This window comes from Aquarana catesbeiana, linkage group LG01 (genome assembly GCF_042186555.1).
Source record: "Aquarana catesbeiana isolate 2022-GZ linkage group LG01, ASM4218655v1, whole genome shotgun sequence".
In the NCBI taxonomy this organism is placed as follows: domain Eukaryota; kingdom Metazoa; phylum Chordata; class Amphibia; order Anura; family Ranidae; genus Aquarana; species Aquarana catesbeiana.
Window position 1 is genome coordinate 285,652,400 of NC_133324.1, and position 18,607 is coordinate 285,671,006.

The 18,607-nt window shown below is 41.7% G+C and overlaps 1 protein-coding gene across 4 annotated transcripts in view; it reads right to left on the minus strand.

Moving 5' to 3' along the window:
- Positions 1-3,612: 3,612 nt before the first annotated feature.
- The window catches only part of KLHL22 (kelch like family member 22), a 57,381-nt gene continuing 42,386 nt past the window's right edge, over positions 3,613-18,607 (minus strand). For all 4 annotated transcript variants that reach the window (XM_073629218.1, XM_073629219.1, XM_073629216.1 and 1 more), the window contains 3 exons: positions 10,298-10,490; positions 8,259-8,492; positions 3,613-4,379 (listed from right to left, as the gene is read on the minus strand). In XM_073629218.1, the coding sequence (XP_073485319.1) occupies positions 3,993-4,379; positions 8,259-8,492; positions 10,298-10,490 (814 nt within the window). In that variant the 3' untranslated portion in view covers positions 3,613-3,992. The remainder of the gene's footprint in view (positions 4,380-8,258; positions 8,493-10,297; positions 10,491-18,607) is intronic.

Genomic DNA, 18,607 nt, shown 5'->3' on the forward strand with positions numbered 1-18,607 from the left:
TTCCTCTTTCAGCAGCACATAGGGGTGGGTGGGGAGACTGGGCTTACACTGTGTGAAAGCTGATTGGAGGAATGAAGAAACACGCAGAGCTGACAAGCTCCCTGCTTATCTACCTCTAAGCTCCCTCCCTGACACAAATTTTCAGCTACTGTTAAAATAAAAAATTAAACACAATCTAAGTGTACACTTAAAAGTACCGTTTCTCTCCCTTGCTTTTCTCTCAGCTTCCTTGCTTACTCCAGTTCCTCAGTTTTATTCTTTTTTCTTTGTCACAGCTCTTTTCCCTTTCCTGCATCATCAGCAATGTGCACAACTTTTCTGACACAAGGGAAAAGAGCTGTGACAAAGAAAAAAGAATAAAACTGAGGAACTGGAGTAAGCAAGGAAGCTGAGAGAGAAGCAAGGGAGAGAAACAGTACTTTTAAGTGTACACTTAGATTGTGTTCACTTTTTTATTTATATATACCTCACTTATCCACCTGGGAAGTTCTCCATCTATGCTGCTGGATTGATTCACCTTCCTCACCCCTCATGTGGGTAACAAGCGTGTCTGATCATTTGTTCACTCAAATGATCCATCTTATCTGGTAAGAGTGCATTATACTGACGGTGGAGGATTTTTCACTATGAATTTTGGCTACAACATTTGAAAACTCCCCTTTTATCACGTGGTGGACAACATATTATGTTAAAGTGTATGGACTTTTTGTTATTGCACTGCACCTCTCTACTTTTTATATTCATGTTCATTGGTGTTGTGGTTTGCCTTTTGGTGTTCAGCTTGCAATTGTCATTTTAGCTATCTTTTCTTGTTTGTGTGTGCTGATTGCCTTCTTTTTATATATAAGATGTTCCCAATGCTACAGCCACGACCTGATCCCCCCTCCATGACAGTAGTACGGGGAGAAGTTCCCTGTACTAGCTGTCAGTTTTTTTAAATCAGTGTGGCAGTGGGGGCTCCGTCTACACGGCCAAGTCATTCATAGACAGCTCTATATATGACTGGACTACAATTCCTGCATCCTTTGCAGACGTCGGCTTGTAGTTCTCCACAGCTCATCAGAGCAGTTCAATAATTCTTCCTATCAGTGTATCCGCTTGTCCGTATGGGCACACAGATACACTGACAGATCTGATCGCTGGTGCAATGCTTTACAGGCTCCAAAATAAATAAATGCATATTTCTTTACCTGCAAAAAATGTGCATTTTTTTTTTAAATTAACTTATTCTTTAAGAATTTCTATGATTCCTGCATCTTTTAATGGACAATAAGGAAAAGAGTTTTTGTACTTACTGTAAAATCTTTTTCTTAAACTCGATTGAAGGACAGTGTTAGCCTTATGTACTGCTTACTCAGAAGTAGGGGTGGTCCTGTGGCTCTAACGTGCATTGCCATAGTGTTTTGGGCTGTTGTGTGCAGGTCAGCAGTCTTTAATGGGGACACAACTCTATTTTTCTTTATTGTTTATTATTTGTGCACTTGGTGGGCATGCACAAGGGTCCATGGTGGTCTGTAGTGCTGGTTTGTAGTTTTGGGAAAGTTCAGTATTTATACCAGAGACTCTAGATCAGGGAAACATTTTTGTAGCCAACTATCCAATTATACAGGTATTTTTTATTCGCAAATCAGTTGCAAGTGGTTTTTGCTCTCTGTGCTTTTGTTGTGTGATATTGATCCTCATATGGGGCAGTACTGTGAGAGTGAAAGAGCCTATAGATCAGTACTGTGAGACTAATGCCGCGTATACACGGGCGGACTTTGACGGACTAGGTCTGGCGGCCTTTTCGACGGACTTTCCGAATGAACGGACTTGCCTGCACACAATCAACCAAAGTCCGACGGATTCGTACGTGATGACGTACGACCGGACTAAAACAAGGAAGTTCATAGCCAGTAGCCAATAGCTGCCCTAGCGTCGGTTTTTGTCCGTTGGACTAGCATACAGACGAGCGGACTTTTCGACCGGACTCGAGTCCGTCGGAAAGATTTGAAACATGTTTCATTTCTAGGTCCGTCGAACTTTTGGGAAAAAAAAAGTCCGCTGGAGCCCACACACGATCGAATTATCCGACGGACTCCGGTCCGCCGGACCAAGTCTGCCGTAAAGTCTGCTCATGTGTACGCGGCATGAGTGAACATATGGATCAGTGCTGTGTGCATGCATAGGCGTCAGCCATGTGTGTATAAGAGAGAATGGATCAGTACTGTCTGTGTGCATTTCATTACAAATTTTATGTCACATCCAATTTTAGGCCCAGTCAACATTTTGGGTGTGTTGACAAAAGTCCTGCTTGTTGGTGGAAAACTGTATATAAAAAACAAAACAGCAATGCATGTAAAAACAACACATAAACATCATGTAAAACATGTATGTGGCACATGAAAACATAAAAATGCATACGGGTATTTAGAGCCTTAGAGATTTTACCGATGTGTTAGTAGCCCACAGATTTCAATGGGCTTCCTTAAGGCAATGCATGTTATCGCACCACAAAATTGTAAATGGACCCCAAGACTAAGGAAGCACATTTACTGTTTGTCAAAAGATGTTTTACCTTATAACCGGGTGTCCAATCTTTTGACCTTCCTGCACATATTGGATGAAAAGGAATTGTCTTGGGCCACACATAAAATACACTAACAATAAGGATAGCTGATGAGCAGAAAAAGTCAGGCAGATTACAAGTTAGCAATCACTGATATAGATAATGTACCTAAGTAATAAAAGCTTACATTTTTTAACAATATTTTTTATTATAAAAGTAAAAGAGGGCAACATAACTAGTGGGATATTTGACACTGTTTTTATTAAGCTAATGCATCAATATCTGTTTCGATGGATGTAGTAGCAATTCTCCATTAATTCTCAAGGTGCTCATAGGATATTTTGGTTCTAATTTTGCCCTTTGTGTGCTTCATCCTTCAAAATATTTGTTCACAAATATAGGTGCTGCCAAAAACTGATGACATAAATAAGGTGCGATTGTGAAGAGTGGTATATCTTTTTTTGGGAAGATAAAACGTACAAAAGACCAGTAAGGAGACACTCAAATTTTGTTTTCAGCCGCATTTTTTTTTTTTTAGAAAAAATTTCAAAAAAGAATCAACATTTTTAAGTTTACAATTTTGTGTTGGGCTGCAGGTTGGACACCCCTGCCTCGGACCGCTTTCACACAGACGTTCCGATTGGGTCCATCTGTCCTTTTTTCAGGCGGACCAGATCAGAACCTCCATTCTTCTCTATGGAGCGCCAGGTGTACACGGACATGCGTCCGTGTACACCCGCTTATATGTGATCCGATAAATAGAAGAAGGATAAAGGATTCGATCCCCTTCCGACCAGCGGTTTGAATTGGATGGCAGTCGAGTGTAAACGGACAGGCAGTCCGTTTACATCTGAGTGCCTATATAGGAGAGCAGGCTGTGTCTGCTCTGCATAAGTGGAGAGGACACAGACCTGTCAACCGTCTGCTCAGTGGGGATCAGCGGAGAGAACCCCTGCTGAGCAAGCAGATCACAGCCGCAGTATGGCCCGTGTGAAAGGGCCCTAAGAAGATACAATAAGCAAAGAAAGGCCTCTTTAGTTCCCACCCAAGAAACGAACAGAAACAGCAATCTTTTGCATTTATTGTGAAAGATCTCAGTGCTCTAGATCACTGTGCAAAGTGCTAGGATTGTTCTGCTGAGTTGTCTAGCAAAGTATTAGGACGTTGAAACAAATAAAACCATTACAAGCATACATGTAGATGTGAATGGCACTATACTTTAGAAGTAAAAAGAAAAAAAAAAGTTTTACCTTGCTTAAATTTCCAGTACAGAAAAACAAAACAGTTTGCACAAAGGAATCTCATAAATCAAAATCATGATTGGGATGAGGCAACAAATGGGTAAAAATCAGTTAAAAGGCAAATGTGAAGATTGCACTTGTCTCGAACCAAATGGCAGAATGCATGAACAACATGCTTACAAAAACAGTCTTATCAGGTGATGTCAGTCTTCACCAGAATTATCCAAGTCCTCCCAGTCTGACACACTCATGACTTCAGATGCATTGTCGGGTGGATGCTGCACTCTGTCCATATAATGCATGTACATCTCATGTGTCCAAACGTCTGCATCAATGAGCACAGATCTGGGAAGTGTAAGCACACAGGCTGCCATGCCTGAGATGTCATCCTCCAGCTGAGGTCCATCCTCCCATAAGTCCCTGACTGCATCATATATATGTACATAATCCATGCGACCTCCTTGGTTGTGTGATCTGCCTCCTAGCACATAAATTTTCTTGTCTAGAACAGCAATTCCAGGCTCTCCATGTCCTGAAGGCACGGGACACATTAATGACCACTGGTCTGTTTTTGGGTTGTAGCATGCAACCTAGAAGTAGGAAGTGAAATGATAAAACCGATAAAATACAAAATGTATCTGCACTATAACATACTGAAAAAAAGCACATCACTGAAATAAGTCAATATGTTGCCTTCTTTAAAATGTATCTTGTTTTCTGTTGTGAAACAGTACAGGGAAAGCAGACACTACAGGGAAAGCAGACACTACCCTAATTTTTTTCAAGCTTCACAATCAAGCTACGACCCATGAAATGTGTTACAACAGAAAGGCTAGATCTATGTGGTAGTTAGGTACTGTGATGATATTCAGTGATACGCAGCTCACTTTACATTCTAGCACAGATCCTGTGTTCCGATGTGGGACCTCGGACCATTTAAGAGGCAAGTATTGCAGACTTTAATTATACTGTAAGTTACAGCCTGTATTCAGTAGGTATTATTATATATATAGTGAATGACATACAGTATCTCACAAAAGTGAGTACACCTCTCACATTTTTGTAAATATTTTATTATGTCTTTTCATGTGACAACACTGAAGAAATGGCACTTTGCTACAATGTAAAGTAGTGAGTGTACAGCTTGTATAACACCGTAAATTTGCTGTCCCACTCAAAATAATTCAACACATAGCCATTAATGTCTCAACCGCTGGCAACAAAGGTGAGTACACCCCTAAGTGAAAATGTCCACATTGGGCCCAAAGTGTCAATATTTTGTGTGGCCACCATTATTTTCCAGCACTGCCTTAACCCTCTTGAGCATTGAGTTCACCAGAGCTTCACAGGTTGCCACTGGAGTCCTCTTCCACTTCTCCATGACAACATCACGGAGCTGGTGGATGTTAGAGACCTTGCCCTCCTCCACCTTCCGTTTGAGGATGCCCAACAGATGCTCAATAGGGTTTAGGTCTGGAGACATGCTTGGCCAGTTCATCATCTTTACCCTCAGCTTCTTTAGCAAGGCAATGGTCATCTTGGAGGTGTGTTTGGGGTCATTATGTTGGAATACTGCCCTGCGGCCCAGTCTCTGAAGGCTCTGCTTCAGTATGTCACAGTACATATTGGCATTCATTTTTTTTTTTTTTTAAACAGAAAAGTTTTTATTCATCATAGGCAAATGAAAACAACAGACTTGTAAGGTACACAGTTCATCAAATTATGTTAGCTAAGGCAACAATATTATACAGTCAAATGATTTAAGTCAAGAATGATATCTATCTACATAAAAGTCAAGTAGTGGAATCGAATAGATTAGGATGCAGTAGGGCGAAATCATGAGGGGAAAGGGATACAGCAAAGGGAGAAAGGGGGGGGGGGCATGTTGGCATTCATGGTTCCCTCAATAAACTGTAGCTCCCCAGTGCCGGCAGCACTTGTGCAGCTCCAGACCATGACACTCCCACCACCATGCTTGACTGTGGGCAAGACACACTTGTCTTTGTACTTCTCACCTGGTTGCCGCCAGACACGCTTCACACCATCTGAACCAAATAAGTTTATCTTGGTCTCATCAGACCACAGGACATGCTTCCAGTAATCCATGTCCTTAGTCTGCTTGTCTTCAGCAAAACTGTTTGCATGCTTTCTTGTGCTTCATCTTTAGAAGAAGCTTCCTTCTGAGACGACAGCCATGCAGACCAATTTGATGCAGTGTGCGGCGTATAGTCTGAGCACTGACAGGCTGACCCCCCCACCACTTCAACCTCTGCAGCAATGCTGGCAGCATTTAAACATCTATGTCCCAAAGACAACCTCTGGATAAGACGCTGAGCATGTGCACTCAACTTCTTTGGTCGACCATGCAATGCCTTTTCTGAGTGGAACCTGTCCTGTTAAACTGCTGTATGGTCTTGGCCACTGTGGTGCAGCTCAGTTTCAGGGTCTTTGTAATCTTCTTATAGCCTAGGCCATCTTTACGTAGAGCAACAATTCTTTTTTTCAGATCCTCAGAGACTTCTTTGCCATGAGGTGCCATGTTGAACTTCCAGTGACCAGTATGAGAGAGAGCGATAACACCAAATTTAACACACATGCTCCCCATTCACACCTGAGACCTTTTAACACTAACAAGTCACATGACACCGGGGAGGGAAAATGGCTAATTGGGCCCAATTTGGACATTTTCACTTAGGGGTGTACTCACTTTTGTTGCCAGCGATTTAGACATTAATGGCTGTGTGTTGAGTTATTTTGAGGGGACAGCAAACTTACACTGTTATACAAGCTGTACACTCACTGCTTTACATTGTAGCAAAGTGTAATTTCTTCAGTGTTGTCACATGAAAAGTTACAATAAAATCTTTACAAAAATGTGAGGGGTGTACTCTTTTGTGAGACACTGTATAATACATGTTTTTACTCTAAAGTAAGTCTCCAGTAAAGACTTGCAGGAGTTAACGTTTTTAAAATGTAGCCAGCTCGCTCATATTTTGCAATATGTGTCATAGCCTCGCCTTTAGGATAGTAATCACGTCCATCCAATTTATCCTATCAACAATCGTAATATCCATTCTGCTACTTATGCTGGTCTGGTAGTTTTCTAGGATTTTGAGATCAGCCTCTTGGCAGCATTCAGTAGATATGGTATCAATTATTTCTTATAAGTAGGGACAGACATCATTGAATTATGCAGTAGAAGGACCCAAAGGTCACGCTGAAGGGCCATGGTAGAACTTTTCACTATGAGGTTGGTGATCTCCAATTAAGTTCAAAATGTGGGCACTGCCACCAAATGTGGCAAGGAGCACCAGGTGCTAGTCCACATCCTCAGCACACTGCAGGAACCCGTGGGTACCATCTAACTAAGCCTACTGGGTCTTTGCACCAATGAGCTATGAGTTTGAAGTTAAACTTGGATATAGTGGAGCTGATAAAATTATAGTATGAGTTAAGAGAAGGGGGTGTGGAGTATATAACATCCTGCACATTGTACAGAATGGTGCATTCTGAAGAAGGTTGCATACAGTACAGCACGGTACATGGGAGGACAATCTACCATTCACACCAATAAACTCAACACATACAGCTTTCGCATCTCACACCAACCCCAGCATTGACACTGCCAATAACCTTTCTTCTCAATGCCCACTGCACTGCCTAAATTTACTACGAGTCCTGTCCATATGCACAGTGTTCAAAGGAAATGCAATCAACGGGTGCCCTGCGTCACTTCCTCCTCCCCCTTTTTGATGCCATCTCCTGACTCTGGCAAAGAGAGCAGAGCTGTAGCCCCTGTGACGATCCTGCTAAAAAGAGGACTTCTCCACTTAAAGTACAACTAAAGGCATAACTTAAAAAAAAAAAAAATTTGGATAGGGTGCAGAGGGATTAGAATGCTTGTTAGTTTTTATTGCTGTCTATGCCCCCATTAGGAAGATTCACCCTCTCTACTTGTCCTGTTTACTATTATATTTGAAAGTGAAAGTAGAAGAAAATCCCAAATTTTGGGTTGTCCCCAGAAAAGTAATAGAGGGGAAATATTTCAATAGGGACACTAGTTCTGGTGACCTGGGGGTCCCCAAGGAATCCCCTAAATTTGCAGAGATTTCCTATCACTTCCTGTTTGGCTATGGGACAGGAAGTGAAGGGAAATCTCCGCAATGGGAAACAGATGGTGAAAAAATGAATCTCACAGTGGTTATTTCCCTCCTCTGCTCTATCCAAAATGAAAAAAAAAAGTTTTTCCAGTAGTTCTACTTTAATTTACAATGCAAGAATAAAAAAAAACCACAAAAAAAATACAACAGCAGATGGCATTTTGAAGGGGAAAAGGAAGTATGTTCGCTGAAAAAAAAAAGGAGGTAGAGGGAGATTTTGATTCAAAGGTATACAATACCCATTGTCAGCAGTTGCTAAAGCTTGGGTTAATCATAATGAACTAGAATGACAAGCTATCTTGCATTTACCTCCAGGACATCTTGTCGAAAGCCCTCATCATCGTTGCTTCCTCCAATCACATATGTTTTTTCCAATAGAGACACCATGCCATGCCATGCCCTCCTTACTGGCCCAGAGGCTACATATGTCCATTGATTTTTTTCTGGGTCATAACAGCAAGTTTCCTTTAGGTATGTATTTCCTCTCCTTCCACAAGCTACGTACATCTTACCACCAAGAGCTGACCCAGCATGTGCATGCACCTGCAGAGAAAAACCAGTAGACTTGTTGTTTGCATAAAAATATGTTTGTCAGGTGAGAAATATGAAAGCTGCTGTTATTGACTTCTTTTGTAAATACTAATTGCCTGGCTGTTATTTTATTCACTCTCTGGCTTGAATACTTTCATGGTCAATGCCCTGGAAAAAGTATGTAGATCAGGATTTGGGGAAAAGTCATAGGTCCTTTTCTTGGAATAGATTAGGAACACAAGGCGTAAAAGCAATAGGCTCAGCATGCCGAGCTAGCAACCAGCATTTTTTTTTCTTTTTAAACAGTCAACTTTCAGCTTCATTTCCTCTTAAAAAAACAAAAAAACAACAAAAAAAAAAAACCCCCACACACATTAGATCAGTGTTTCTCAAACTTTTTCCAGTTGGGGTGCCCTTGAAAAGTATTTTCAGTCTTGAGGCGCCCCTGCCCAAGGCTTGGTTCACGTTACTGTGTGTCGCGGAATGTGCGCAAAATCGCGCTCGTTCCTGGCACACAGACAAATGCTCTGCTCTTTAGGGGTGCCATTAATTCTTAATGGTACCCCACACATTGGCAAACATGGACTGTTTTTAAAAAAAAAAAAGGTCAGGGACGGCCTTCCCTGCATTTCTGCAGGTAGGGCAGTCCATTGAAATGCATGGGCTGCCCTACACGCAGCCGCACAGTTGTGAACCAAGGGCTTGTTTACATGTGAGGCTGGAGGAGCGGTAAGACCACGTGGTAGGTACATATACAAACACACACAACCCTTTAAACCATTGCAGTACAATACCTTGCCTTACACAGCGGGTACTGCACTGTAGGGGGAGGCAGAGAGCACAGCACACTCCCCCTCCCTTTACTTTCACTTTGCAGAGTCTGACTGAGCTTCTATTGCCCATGTACAGTTCGGCTGGGGATCGGGAGCTCTGGCTCATCTGACAGCCTCTCTCTACCATGATCCCACGGTACCCCAGTTGAGAAAGGCTGTATTAGATCATTAAAGATCTAAAAATGTATAGACTCCTTCATCAGATTTCAAAATTTTACTTAACTTAATTAAACTATTTACAGACAATCCGAAAGGTAAATTTTTTTTCACTTAAATTATACAAGAGCTTAGTGGAAAAGCAGTGATGTACACACATTATTAGTAAAATAGCCAGTTGAAGTTTTAGTGCCCATTATGGGTGTCATTTTTTTTTCTTTTTAACAGATAGTGGGTGCTATTTTACATGATATGGCCTCACTTATAAAGGATAGTAGATACCGCTTTCCCACACCAGTGTTTACTCCACATTTTCCCTGCATTTTAAATGGCATTTATAACATGGAGGTTGCAATGTGGAGCCAGCAGTGTCCCACACAGCATTTTCTGCATGTTGATTTCTTACCAGTATAGGGGAAGTAGGGGAAGGCTAGAACTCCTGTCAGCTATTTTACTGTCATCTGTGTCCCTGTTGCAGATCTCTTCAGTTGCCAAAACCATGCTGTAACAGGAAGTGAGGGGAAATCTTTTTTTAACCCACATAGCAATAAAAAAAAACAGCGGGTGCTCTTATCCTACCCCACTCCATAAAAAAAAAAAAAAAAAAAAAAAAAAAAAAAAAAAGGCTTTGGAGCTATGGTTGGAATTAGGTTGAAACAGAGGTTCCAAAGAAATATATTTTGGGTCATGGCATCTCCTTCTGGCAGAATTATTCATTGGTTCTATATTGATCGTAAATGGTGAACACCAGGCCTTTAAAGTACCAAGACTACAAATATATGGTATGTAGCAGTTTCTAGGCTTTTTTGTTCATATTAGTTTTCTTGCCTGTTTCTGAAGTGGTGCCACATATTCCCATGAGTTGGTGTATGGATCATATCTCTCCACCTCCTTCAGCTCATCATGGTAATCCCTGCCTGCTACTGCATAGATATACTTGCCCATAATACACACAGACAAGTCAGCACGGGCCTGCTGCATGGATTGGATCTGAAACCAGCGATTGTGCCGAGGGTCATATCTTAAAAGATAAAGATATAGTTACTTTCCATGAAAATACACATAAAATAGACAGAAACAGATTTTCTTTTGCAGGCAAACAAAAAATAAATAAATCCCATTTTGAAATAAAACGTTCAGAAGTTCTAAAAGAACAGAACAATGCATTATTTGCTCTGCATGGGAGTATGGTTATTGATAGGGCAATTATAGAAAAAAGAAAGGTCTATGGAATTCCTACACTGCAGTCAAGCGCATGTGGAAGATTTAGAACCATGTGTGGTCCATCTTCAGAGGGTTACCACAGAGGTGCTCTGAACTGGGAAAACAAACTCTACTGCCATGATGCCCTAAGAGCTCTGTTCTGTTCTAATTAAGCCATGCTGTTAATCAGTACAATTGAGCGTATAAGGTGACCATGAACACAACATTTTTCAGAGTGTTATGTACTGGGCTGCGTATTACCTTTTTTCACTTTATAATGAGAAATAGTTCAAAATATCTAGGAAATACAAAACATCCAGTTTTTCTCTTTGATTACAGTTGTATTCTAAGGCATTTGGCATACAAACCATATTGCCACCGTCTAAATGCTGAAACAAACTTGACAACTTAAGCCTCTTGCACACGGGGGTTGCCTAGCTGCGCCTCCTGACATTTTAGTGTGTCAGGGAGGGACAGGTTTAACATCCAGCCCCACTGCCTGCAGCCTGTCAAAGTCTATGGCAGGCTACGGCTGAACGCTGTAACGAGTGATACCCACGTTTAGGTTCCATAGACTTTGACAGGTACACTGATGCACTAAAATGCCTGGACCGATGGAACCACTGCAGCTAGATCGTGTGTGCAAGGGACCTCATGTTCAACAAAAAATAGAATATCATATACAGACTTGTATGATCTCCCTTGAAACCCAGATATCACAGACAAATTGAGGACATTAAAATACTACACTACTATAAACAAACATTCTCAGCTTCTCAGAGCACAAAAGCAAACCGGCTCTGGATAGTAATAAGCCAAATACAAATCATATTTTTAAACAATATGTAGACCAGGGGCCTCCAAACGATGGCCCTTGCTAGCCTATATCTGGCCCTTGGGGTACTACTTCTCCCAATGATATGAGACACTATACCTCCCACTGACACCTGCAATGGGGCCGGATTTGTTCCACTGGATACCACTGTTGGTGTACTATTCCTTCCACTAATACCAATGATGCGCCACTACTCCTCCTCCTGCTGACCACCAACCCTGCGGTCAAGTTCATTCTCATTGATGCTGGGCACAGGACATTTTCTACCCCTACTGGCCACAATCCGACCCCCTGAAGGATATTAAACTGGCCCTTTGTTTGAAAAGTTTGGAGACCCCTGATGTACACACAACATTTCAGCATAATGTCCTTTATAAAAGAGTGCAACAGAAACAGACAGGTTTCAAACTTTTGTTTTTTTACTGCAGAAAATCTCTGTAAAGTATAGTCTTTTCCATTTCTAACTTAAGGGTTGCTTAAAATATTAGGAACAGAATGTCCCACAGAACAGATGGAAGCTAAAGGATAGGTGCATTTTTGTGATAAAAGTAAAATCAAATTTTATATTGCTCCTCTAACTTGTTTGATTTAATGCGGCTTGTTATGGGGGAATTCGGCAGGTTGTAGGAGCCAGGAACGCAGGCGGGGAACCTGAGAAGAGGAGGATTGAGGCTGCTCTATGCAAAACCATTACATAGAGCAGGTAAGTATAATATGTTATTTAAAAAAAATTCAAACTTTTACAATCAAGTAGATAAACAGGGAATTTATCCTGCTAAGCCTTTTGGTGAAAAAAAGGATCAGAAAAGGTAGAAAGTTATATTTTCTGTTTTATACCACAGGAGCATATTTTTTCCAAAGTGCACTTATCCTTTTAAGTGGTATCAACTAATTCTTAGGGCCCATTCACAATGTACTGTTTCAACATATGTATAGATTTTACTAATAGGTGCTGTTCACATCTCCTGCTGTGTTGCTGTGCATTATAAGAAAGACAACGTGTCCAACTATTGACATGCTATGTGTTGAGATACCAACAAAAGTGCAATGCATGAAAAATGCATCAATGGTGCATTTCGATATATTTTCATGTTCGACAAGCACCATCCCTGGATACCTGCCAAATGCTTATTAGGGAGGTGAGCAGTGTAATCCTAATCTATTTTTTTCAACCATGATCCTCCCATAGGCAATACAAGAACAGAGAGAGGAGGAGCAGTGCATTGGAGAATATTGATTAACCACTTGACCACTGGGCACTTAAACCCTCTTAATAACCAGACCAATTTTCAGCTTTTGGTGCTCTCACATTTTGAATGACAATTACTCAGTCATGCAACACTGTATCTATATGAATTTTTTGTCCTTTTTTTCACACAAATAGAGCTTTCTTTTGGTGGTATTTAATCACCGCTGGGTTCTTTATTTTTTGCGCTATAAAAGAAAAAAGACCGAAAAATCTGTAAAAAAATTAATTTTTCTTCGTTTCTGTTATAAAATTTTGAAAATTAGTAATTTTTCTTCATATATTTTGGCCAAATTGTATACCGCTACATATCTTTGGTAAAAATAACCCAAATTAGTGTATATTATTTGGTCTTTGTGAAAGTTATAGCGTCCACAAGCTATGGTGCCAATATCTGAAAATTGATCACACCTGAAGTACTGACGGCCTATCTCATTTCTTGAGACCCTAACATGCCAGAAAAGTACAAATACCCCCCAAATGACCCCTTTTTGGAAAGAAGACATTCCAAGGTATTTAGAAAGATGCATGGTGAGTTTTTTGAAGTTGTCATTTTTTCCCACAATTCTTTGCAAGATCAAGTTTTTTTCTTTCTTTTTTTCACAAAATTGTCATATTAGCAGGTTATTTCTCACACACAGCATATGCATACCACAAATTACACCCCAAAACACATTCTGCTATTACTCCTGAGTATGGCGATACCACATGTGTGAGACTTTTACACAGCGTGGCCACATACAGAGGCCCAACATGCAGGGGAGCACCTTCAGGCATTCTGGAGCATCCATGCCAATTCTGACATTTCTCTCCTACATGTAAAAATCATCATTTATTTGCTAGAAAATTACATAGAACCCCAAAACATTATATATGTTTTTTTTAGCAAAGACCCTAGAGAATACAATAGCGGTCATTGCAACTTTTTATCTCGCACGATATTTGCGCAGCAATTTTTCGAACGTGTTTTTTTTGGAAAAAAAAATGTTTTTTGCTTTAAAAAAAAACAAAAAACAGTAAGGTTAGCCCAATGTTTTTGCATAATATGAAAGATGAAGTTACGCCGAGTAAATAGATACCTAACATGTCACCTTCCAAAATTGCACACGCTTGTGGAATGGCGCCAAACTTCGCCACTTAAAAATCCCCATAGGCGACGCTTTAAAATTTTTTACTGGTTACAAATTTTGAGTTACAGAGGAGGTCTAGGGCCAAAATTATTGCTCTCGCTCTACCGATCGCAGCGATACCTCACATGTGTGGTTTGAACACCGTTTTCATATGTGGGCGGGACTTACGTATGCGTTCGCTTCTGCATGTGAGCACATGGACAAGGGCGCTTTAAAAAATTTTTTATTTTTTTTTATTGTTCATTTTACTTTATTTATTTTAGTTTGACACTTTTTTCCCAAAAAAAAATGTTTTGATCACTTTTATTCCTATTACAAGGAATGTAAACATCCCTTGTAATAGGAATATGGCATGACAGGTCCTCTTTACAGTGAGATATGGGGTCAATAAGACCCCAAATCTCACCTCTAGGCTGTGCCTGAAATTAAAAAAAAAAAAAAAAAAAAAAAAAGATCCATGCTTCGATCGTAGCGGTGAGTCGGTAGAAGCACCGGAGGGCAGGGGGGGGGGGACATCCCCTCTCGCCTCCCGTAAGAACGATCAAGCAGTGTAACAGCCGCTATGATCGTTCTTATGGTGTAGGGAATCGCCGGCTGAAAAAGATGATATCTGAATGATGCCTGTAGCTGCACCCATCATTCAGATATCCCCGCACAAAGTCAAGGACGTCGTATGACGGAAGGCCGGAAGTGGTTAAAACGCTTTTTTTTTTTTTAACACAAAGTTGTCCATTTATACAATATTTATAACACATAGCATGTACATATCAAAAATGACACCCCAAAATAGATTCTCCTACTCCTCCTGAGTACGGCGATACCACATGTGTGAGACTTCCACAGCCTGGCCACATACAGAGGCAGAGTATGGCTGAGCATGGCTGGGTATGGCTGAGCATGGCTGGGTATGGCTGAGCATGGCCGAGTATGGCTGAGCATGGCCGAGTATGGCTGAGCATGGCCGAGTATTGCAGAGTATCGCCGAGTATGACTGGGTATCGCCGAGTATGACTGGGTATGGCAGAGTATGACTGGGTATCACCGAGTATTGCAGAGTATGGCTGGGTATTGCGGGGTATTGCAGAGTATTGCAGGTTATGGCAGAGTATTGCAGATTTTTGCGGGGTATTGCAGAGCATGGCTGGGTATGGCAGAGTATGGCTGGGTATCACTGAGTATTGCAGAGTATGGCTGGGTATCACTGAGTATTGCAGAGTATGGCTGGGTATCACTGAGTTTTGCAGAGTATGGCTGGGTATCACTGAGTATGGCTGGGTATCGCGGGGTATGGCAGAGTATTGCGGGATATTGCGGGGTATTGCAGGGTATGGCAGTGTATTGCGGGGTATTTCAGGGTATTGCAGGGTATGGCAGAGTATTGCGGGGTATTGCAGAGTATTGCGGGGTATTCCAGGGTATGGCAGAGTATTGCGGGGTATTCCAGGGTATGGCAGAGTATTGCGGGGTATTCCAGGGTATGGCAGAGTATTGCGGGGTATTCCAGGGTATGGCAGAGTATTGCGGAGTATGGCGGGGTATTGCGGAGTATGGCGGGGTATTGCAGGGTATGGCAGAGTATTGCGGAGTATGGCGGGGTATTGCGGAGTATGGCGGGGTATTGCAGGGTATGGCAGAGTATTGCGGGGTATTGCAGGGTATGGCAGAGTATTGCAGGGGTATTGCAGGGGTATGGCAGAGTATTGCAGGGGTATTGTGGGGCATACCAGAGTACTGTGGGGCATTGCAGAGGGCATTGCAGGGCATGCATAGTAGTGGGGATGGCTGAGCATGGATGGATGGATGGCTGGATGTCTCTGTGCAGCGCTGTGGGCACTACACATGCAGCCCACAACGCTGCAGCCATCCATCCCCCTCTCCGCTCACAGTGTACCGATCTGTACACAGAGGGGAGGAGAGGAACCGGCATCATCAGATGACGCCGGTTTGTTTACATGTGATCGCTCCGTCATTTGAGGGAGCGATCACATGGTAAACGGCCGCGATCAGCGGCCATTTACCGGGATCTGTGATGCGCCGGGTCCTCTGGACCCGGCGGTCACAGATGCTCTCGAGTGCGCGCCCTAGGGGGCGCGCAAGAGCAGATTTCTGGGAGGACGTCCCTGGACGTCCTCCCAGAGTTAAACAACCGCCCTGTAGCCGTCATTTGGCTATGGGCTGGTTGTTAAGCGGTTAAAGCTTTTTACCAGAATGGGCTGCTTATACAACCTCCATTACAAACACAAAGGAAATACATTTTATTTATTTTCTTCTATTGATTTTACAAATCTTGCAGTAACATTTTAAAAGTCGTATAATGTTTCACACAGCTAAGGTTTGCAGCTTAGCAGGTGGGCCATGCAAAAATTTTAAAGGTTGTTTCTGAATTTGGGGGACAATTTAGAAAATGAAAATAAATTCTAGTACATGTGTGTTTATTACCTGTATACACTTTGCTGCTTTGTTGTTTTTATTTCTGAAAGGCCTGGGGGCCGATTTACTAAAACCGGAGAGTGCAAAATCTGGTGCAGCTGTGCATGGTAGCCAATCAACTTCAGCTTGTTCAATTAAAGGGGTTGTAAACCCTTGAGTTTTTTCACCTTAATGCATCCTATGCATTAAGGTGAAAAAACTTCTGGCAGTGACCGGCCCCCCAGCCCCCCCGTTTTACTTACCTGAGCCCCTTCATCCCCTCGGTGGAGACGCACTCTCCCTCTCTGCACAGGGTCCCAGCTCTTGATTGGATAGATTGATAGCAGCGCAGCCATTGGTTCCCGCTGCTGTCAATCAAATCCAATGATGTGGGTGTCGGGTGGAGGGGCCGAGTCCGGCATTTGTGTCTTATGGACGCAAATGCTGGACTCGGGAGAGCGCCCGCAATGTAACCCCCCGGGAGAGCGCTTCTCCTAGGGGGTTATCTGATGGGAGGAGGAGCCGCCGAGGGACCCCAGAAGAGGATGATCGGGGCCACTGTGCAAAACGAGCTGCACTGTGGAGGCAAGTATGACATGTTTGTTATTTTAAAAAAATAAAACACACAAAGCTTTACAATCACTTTAAGCTCTGCTAAAAAAGCTGGAAGCTCAATGGTTTCTGTGCAGAGCTGCACCAGATTTTGCACTCCCCGGTTATAGTATATCAACCCCATGGTTTGCAAGCCCAAGTTGTGTATTTATCAACAAATGTCCAGTTTGTGATTCAGTGGGGTGTACTTTGTCAGGCAGTCAAGCCATGGAAATCATTTCTAGTACATAGTGCCTATTTATCACCTGTGTACCCTTTGCTGCTCTGGGGTTTAGGTTTAAATTCCTGTAGTGCACACAAGTGGCATAAGAAAAAAAAAACAAAAAGGTCAGATATTCAAATTCTTTTATTTTACAGAATAGTGCAATATACTTTGAAAAATAGTAATTGTGCTTTTCAACAAAGTAGAGAGAATCAGTCAGAAATAAAGTATTGGGCAAGTTTGTCCCAATTACTGACCACACTTCTGCTCCCTCCTTGAGCTTTCCATTGAGCTCACAATGTACTATGTAGAATAATCTTCGAAGCAGAATCTGCCTCGCTGCCTAACAAAGTTATGTAGCTGGTACACAGCCTCAACACCACATACTTCTTAGGCATGGATAGATGGTCAATTGCAAAATTAGCCTTTTATTTGTTAAAACTCCAAAGCTACACTCCACCATGCATCATGTAATTAAAAAGCACTTCTTTCTGTGCCCAAGCCATGTTTGGCATAGGGATGCAGGAGAAATTCAATCTGATTGAAAGCTTCATCACCCACAAACACAATGGAAATTTAAGCTTCTGTGGTTCCCGGAAGTTCATGGCTTGCTGGAAGGTTTCTGGTGCAAAGCTGTTATATATCTACAAGTAAAATGTGAAAAAATGGATGAACCGGATCTGCTAAAGTATGATCTGAAGTTGATGTAAGTAGCAAGTATCACCAGAGGGAATATTTTTTTATAATTTAAAAATTTACTGCCACTATCCGCAGGGGAAACCATATGAATATGATTGCCATCAATTGCCCCAACACATTTTGGAAAATGGTATTGCTCCAAAGAAATTTAGCTTTGTTTGCCCAATCCTGGCTGGTTTGTTTCTTCATCACCATGTCAGACAGCACGTCCCGTAGCGCAGCACACCTGTTTAACACAATTGTGAAGGCTGTAGATTTCCCTATTAGAAATTGGTAGTGTAAACTACCAAGCGAATATCCAGTTGCCACATTCCTATAAAAAAATAATCAATAGCAAGTTATTATATTTTACAGTTGAATTCCTTAGACACACTGGAGGAGTATTTAGGACAATTATAAAGGTCAGCAAAAGTCAAGAAGTGGATCTGCTGGAGGCTCAGTGGTTGAATATTTACATGCTTGGGAAATTTTTGATCTGGTCATAAAAATAAGGAGGTAAGTTACAAAAAAAAAAAATATTGTTTATTTGTAATGGTGACGTTTTTCTATTGCTTTAGCTTTTGTCAAAGTTGCATTTCACATAAAGGTTGCAGAGCAATTTAACTATCAGCTAACCACTGACTAGTAGATTGTAAACAATTGTTTTTCTTAATAACACTGAATACAGTTGGGAAGGACCCAAGAAAGAAGAGGAGACCTAGACTATAGACTCTAGAGATTATGAACACAAAGATGGAGAGCAGGCTGCCAAGCACAATATCACATCCTCAGCTTCCAAGACAAAAAGCGATCGAACAAAGTC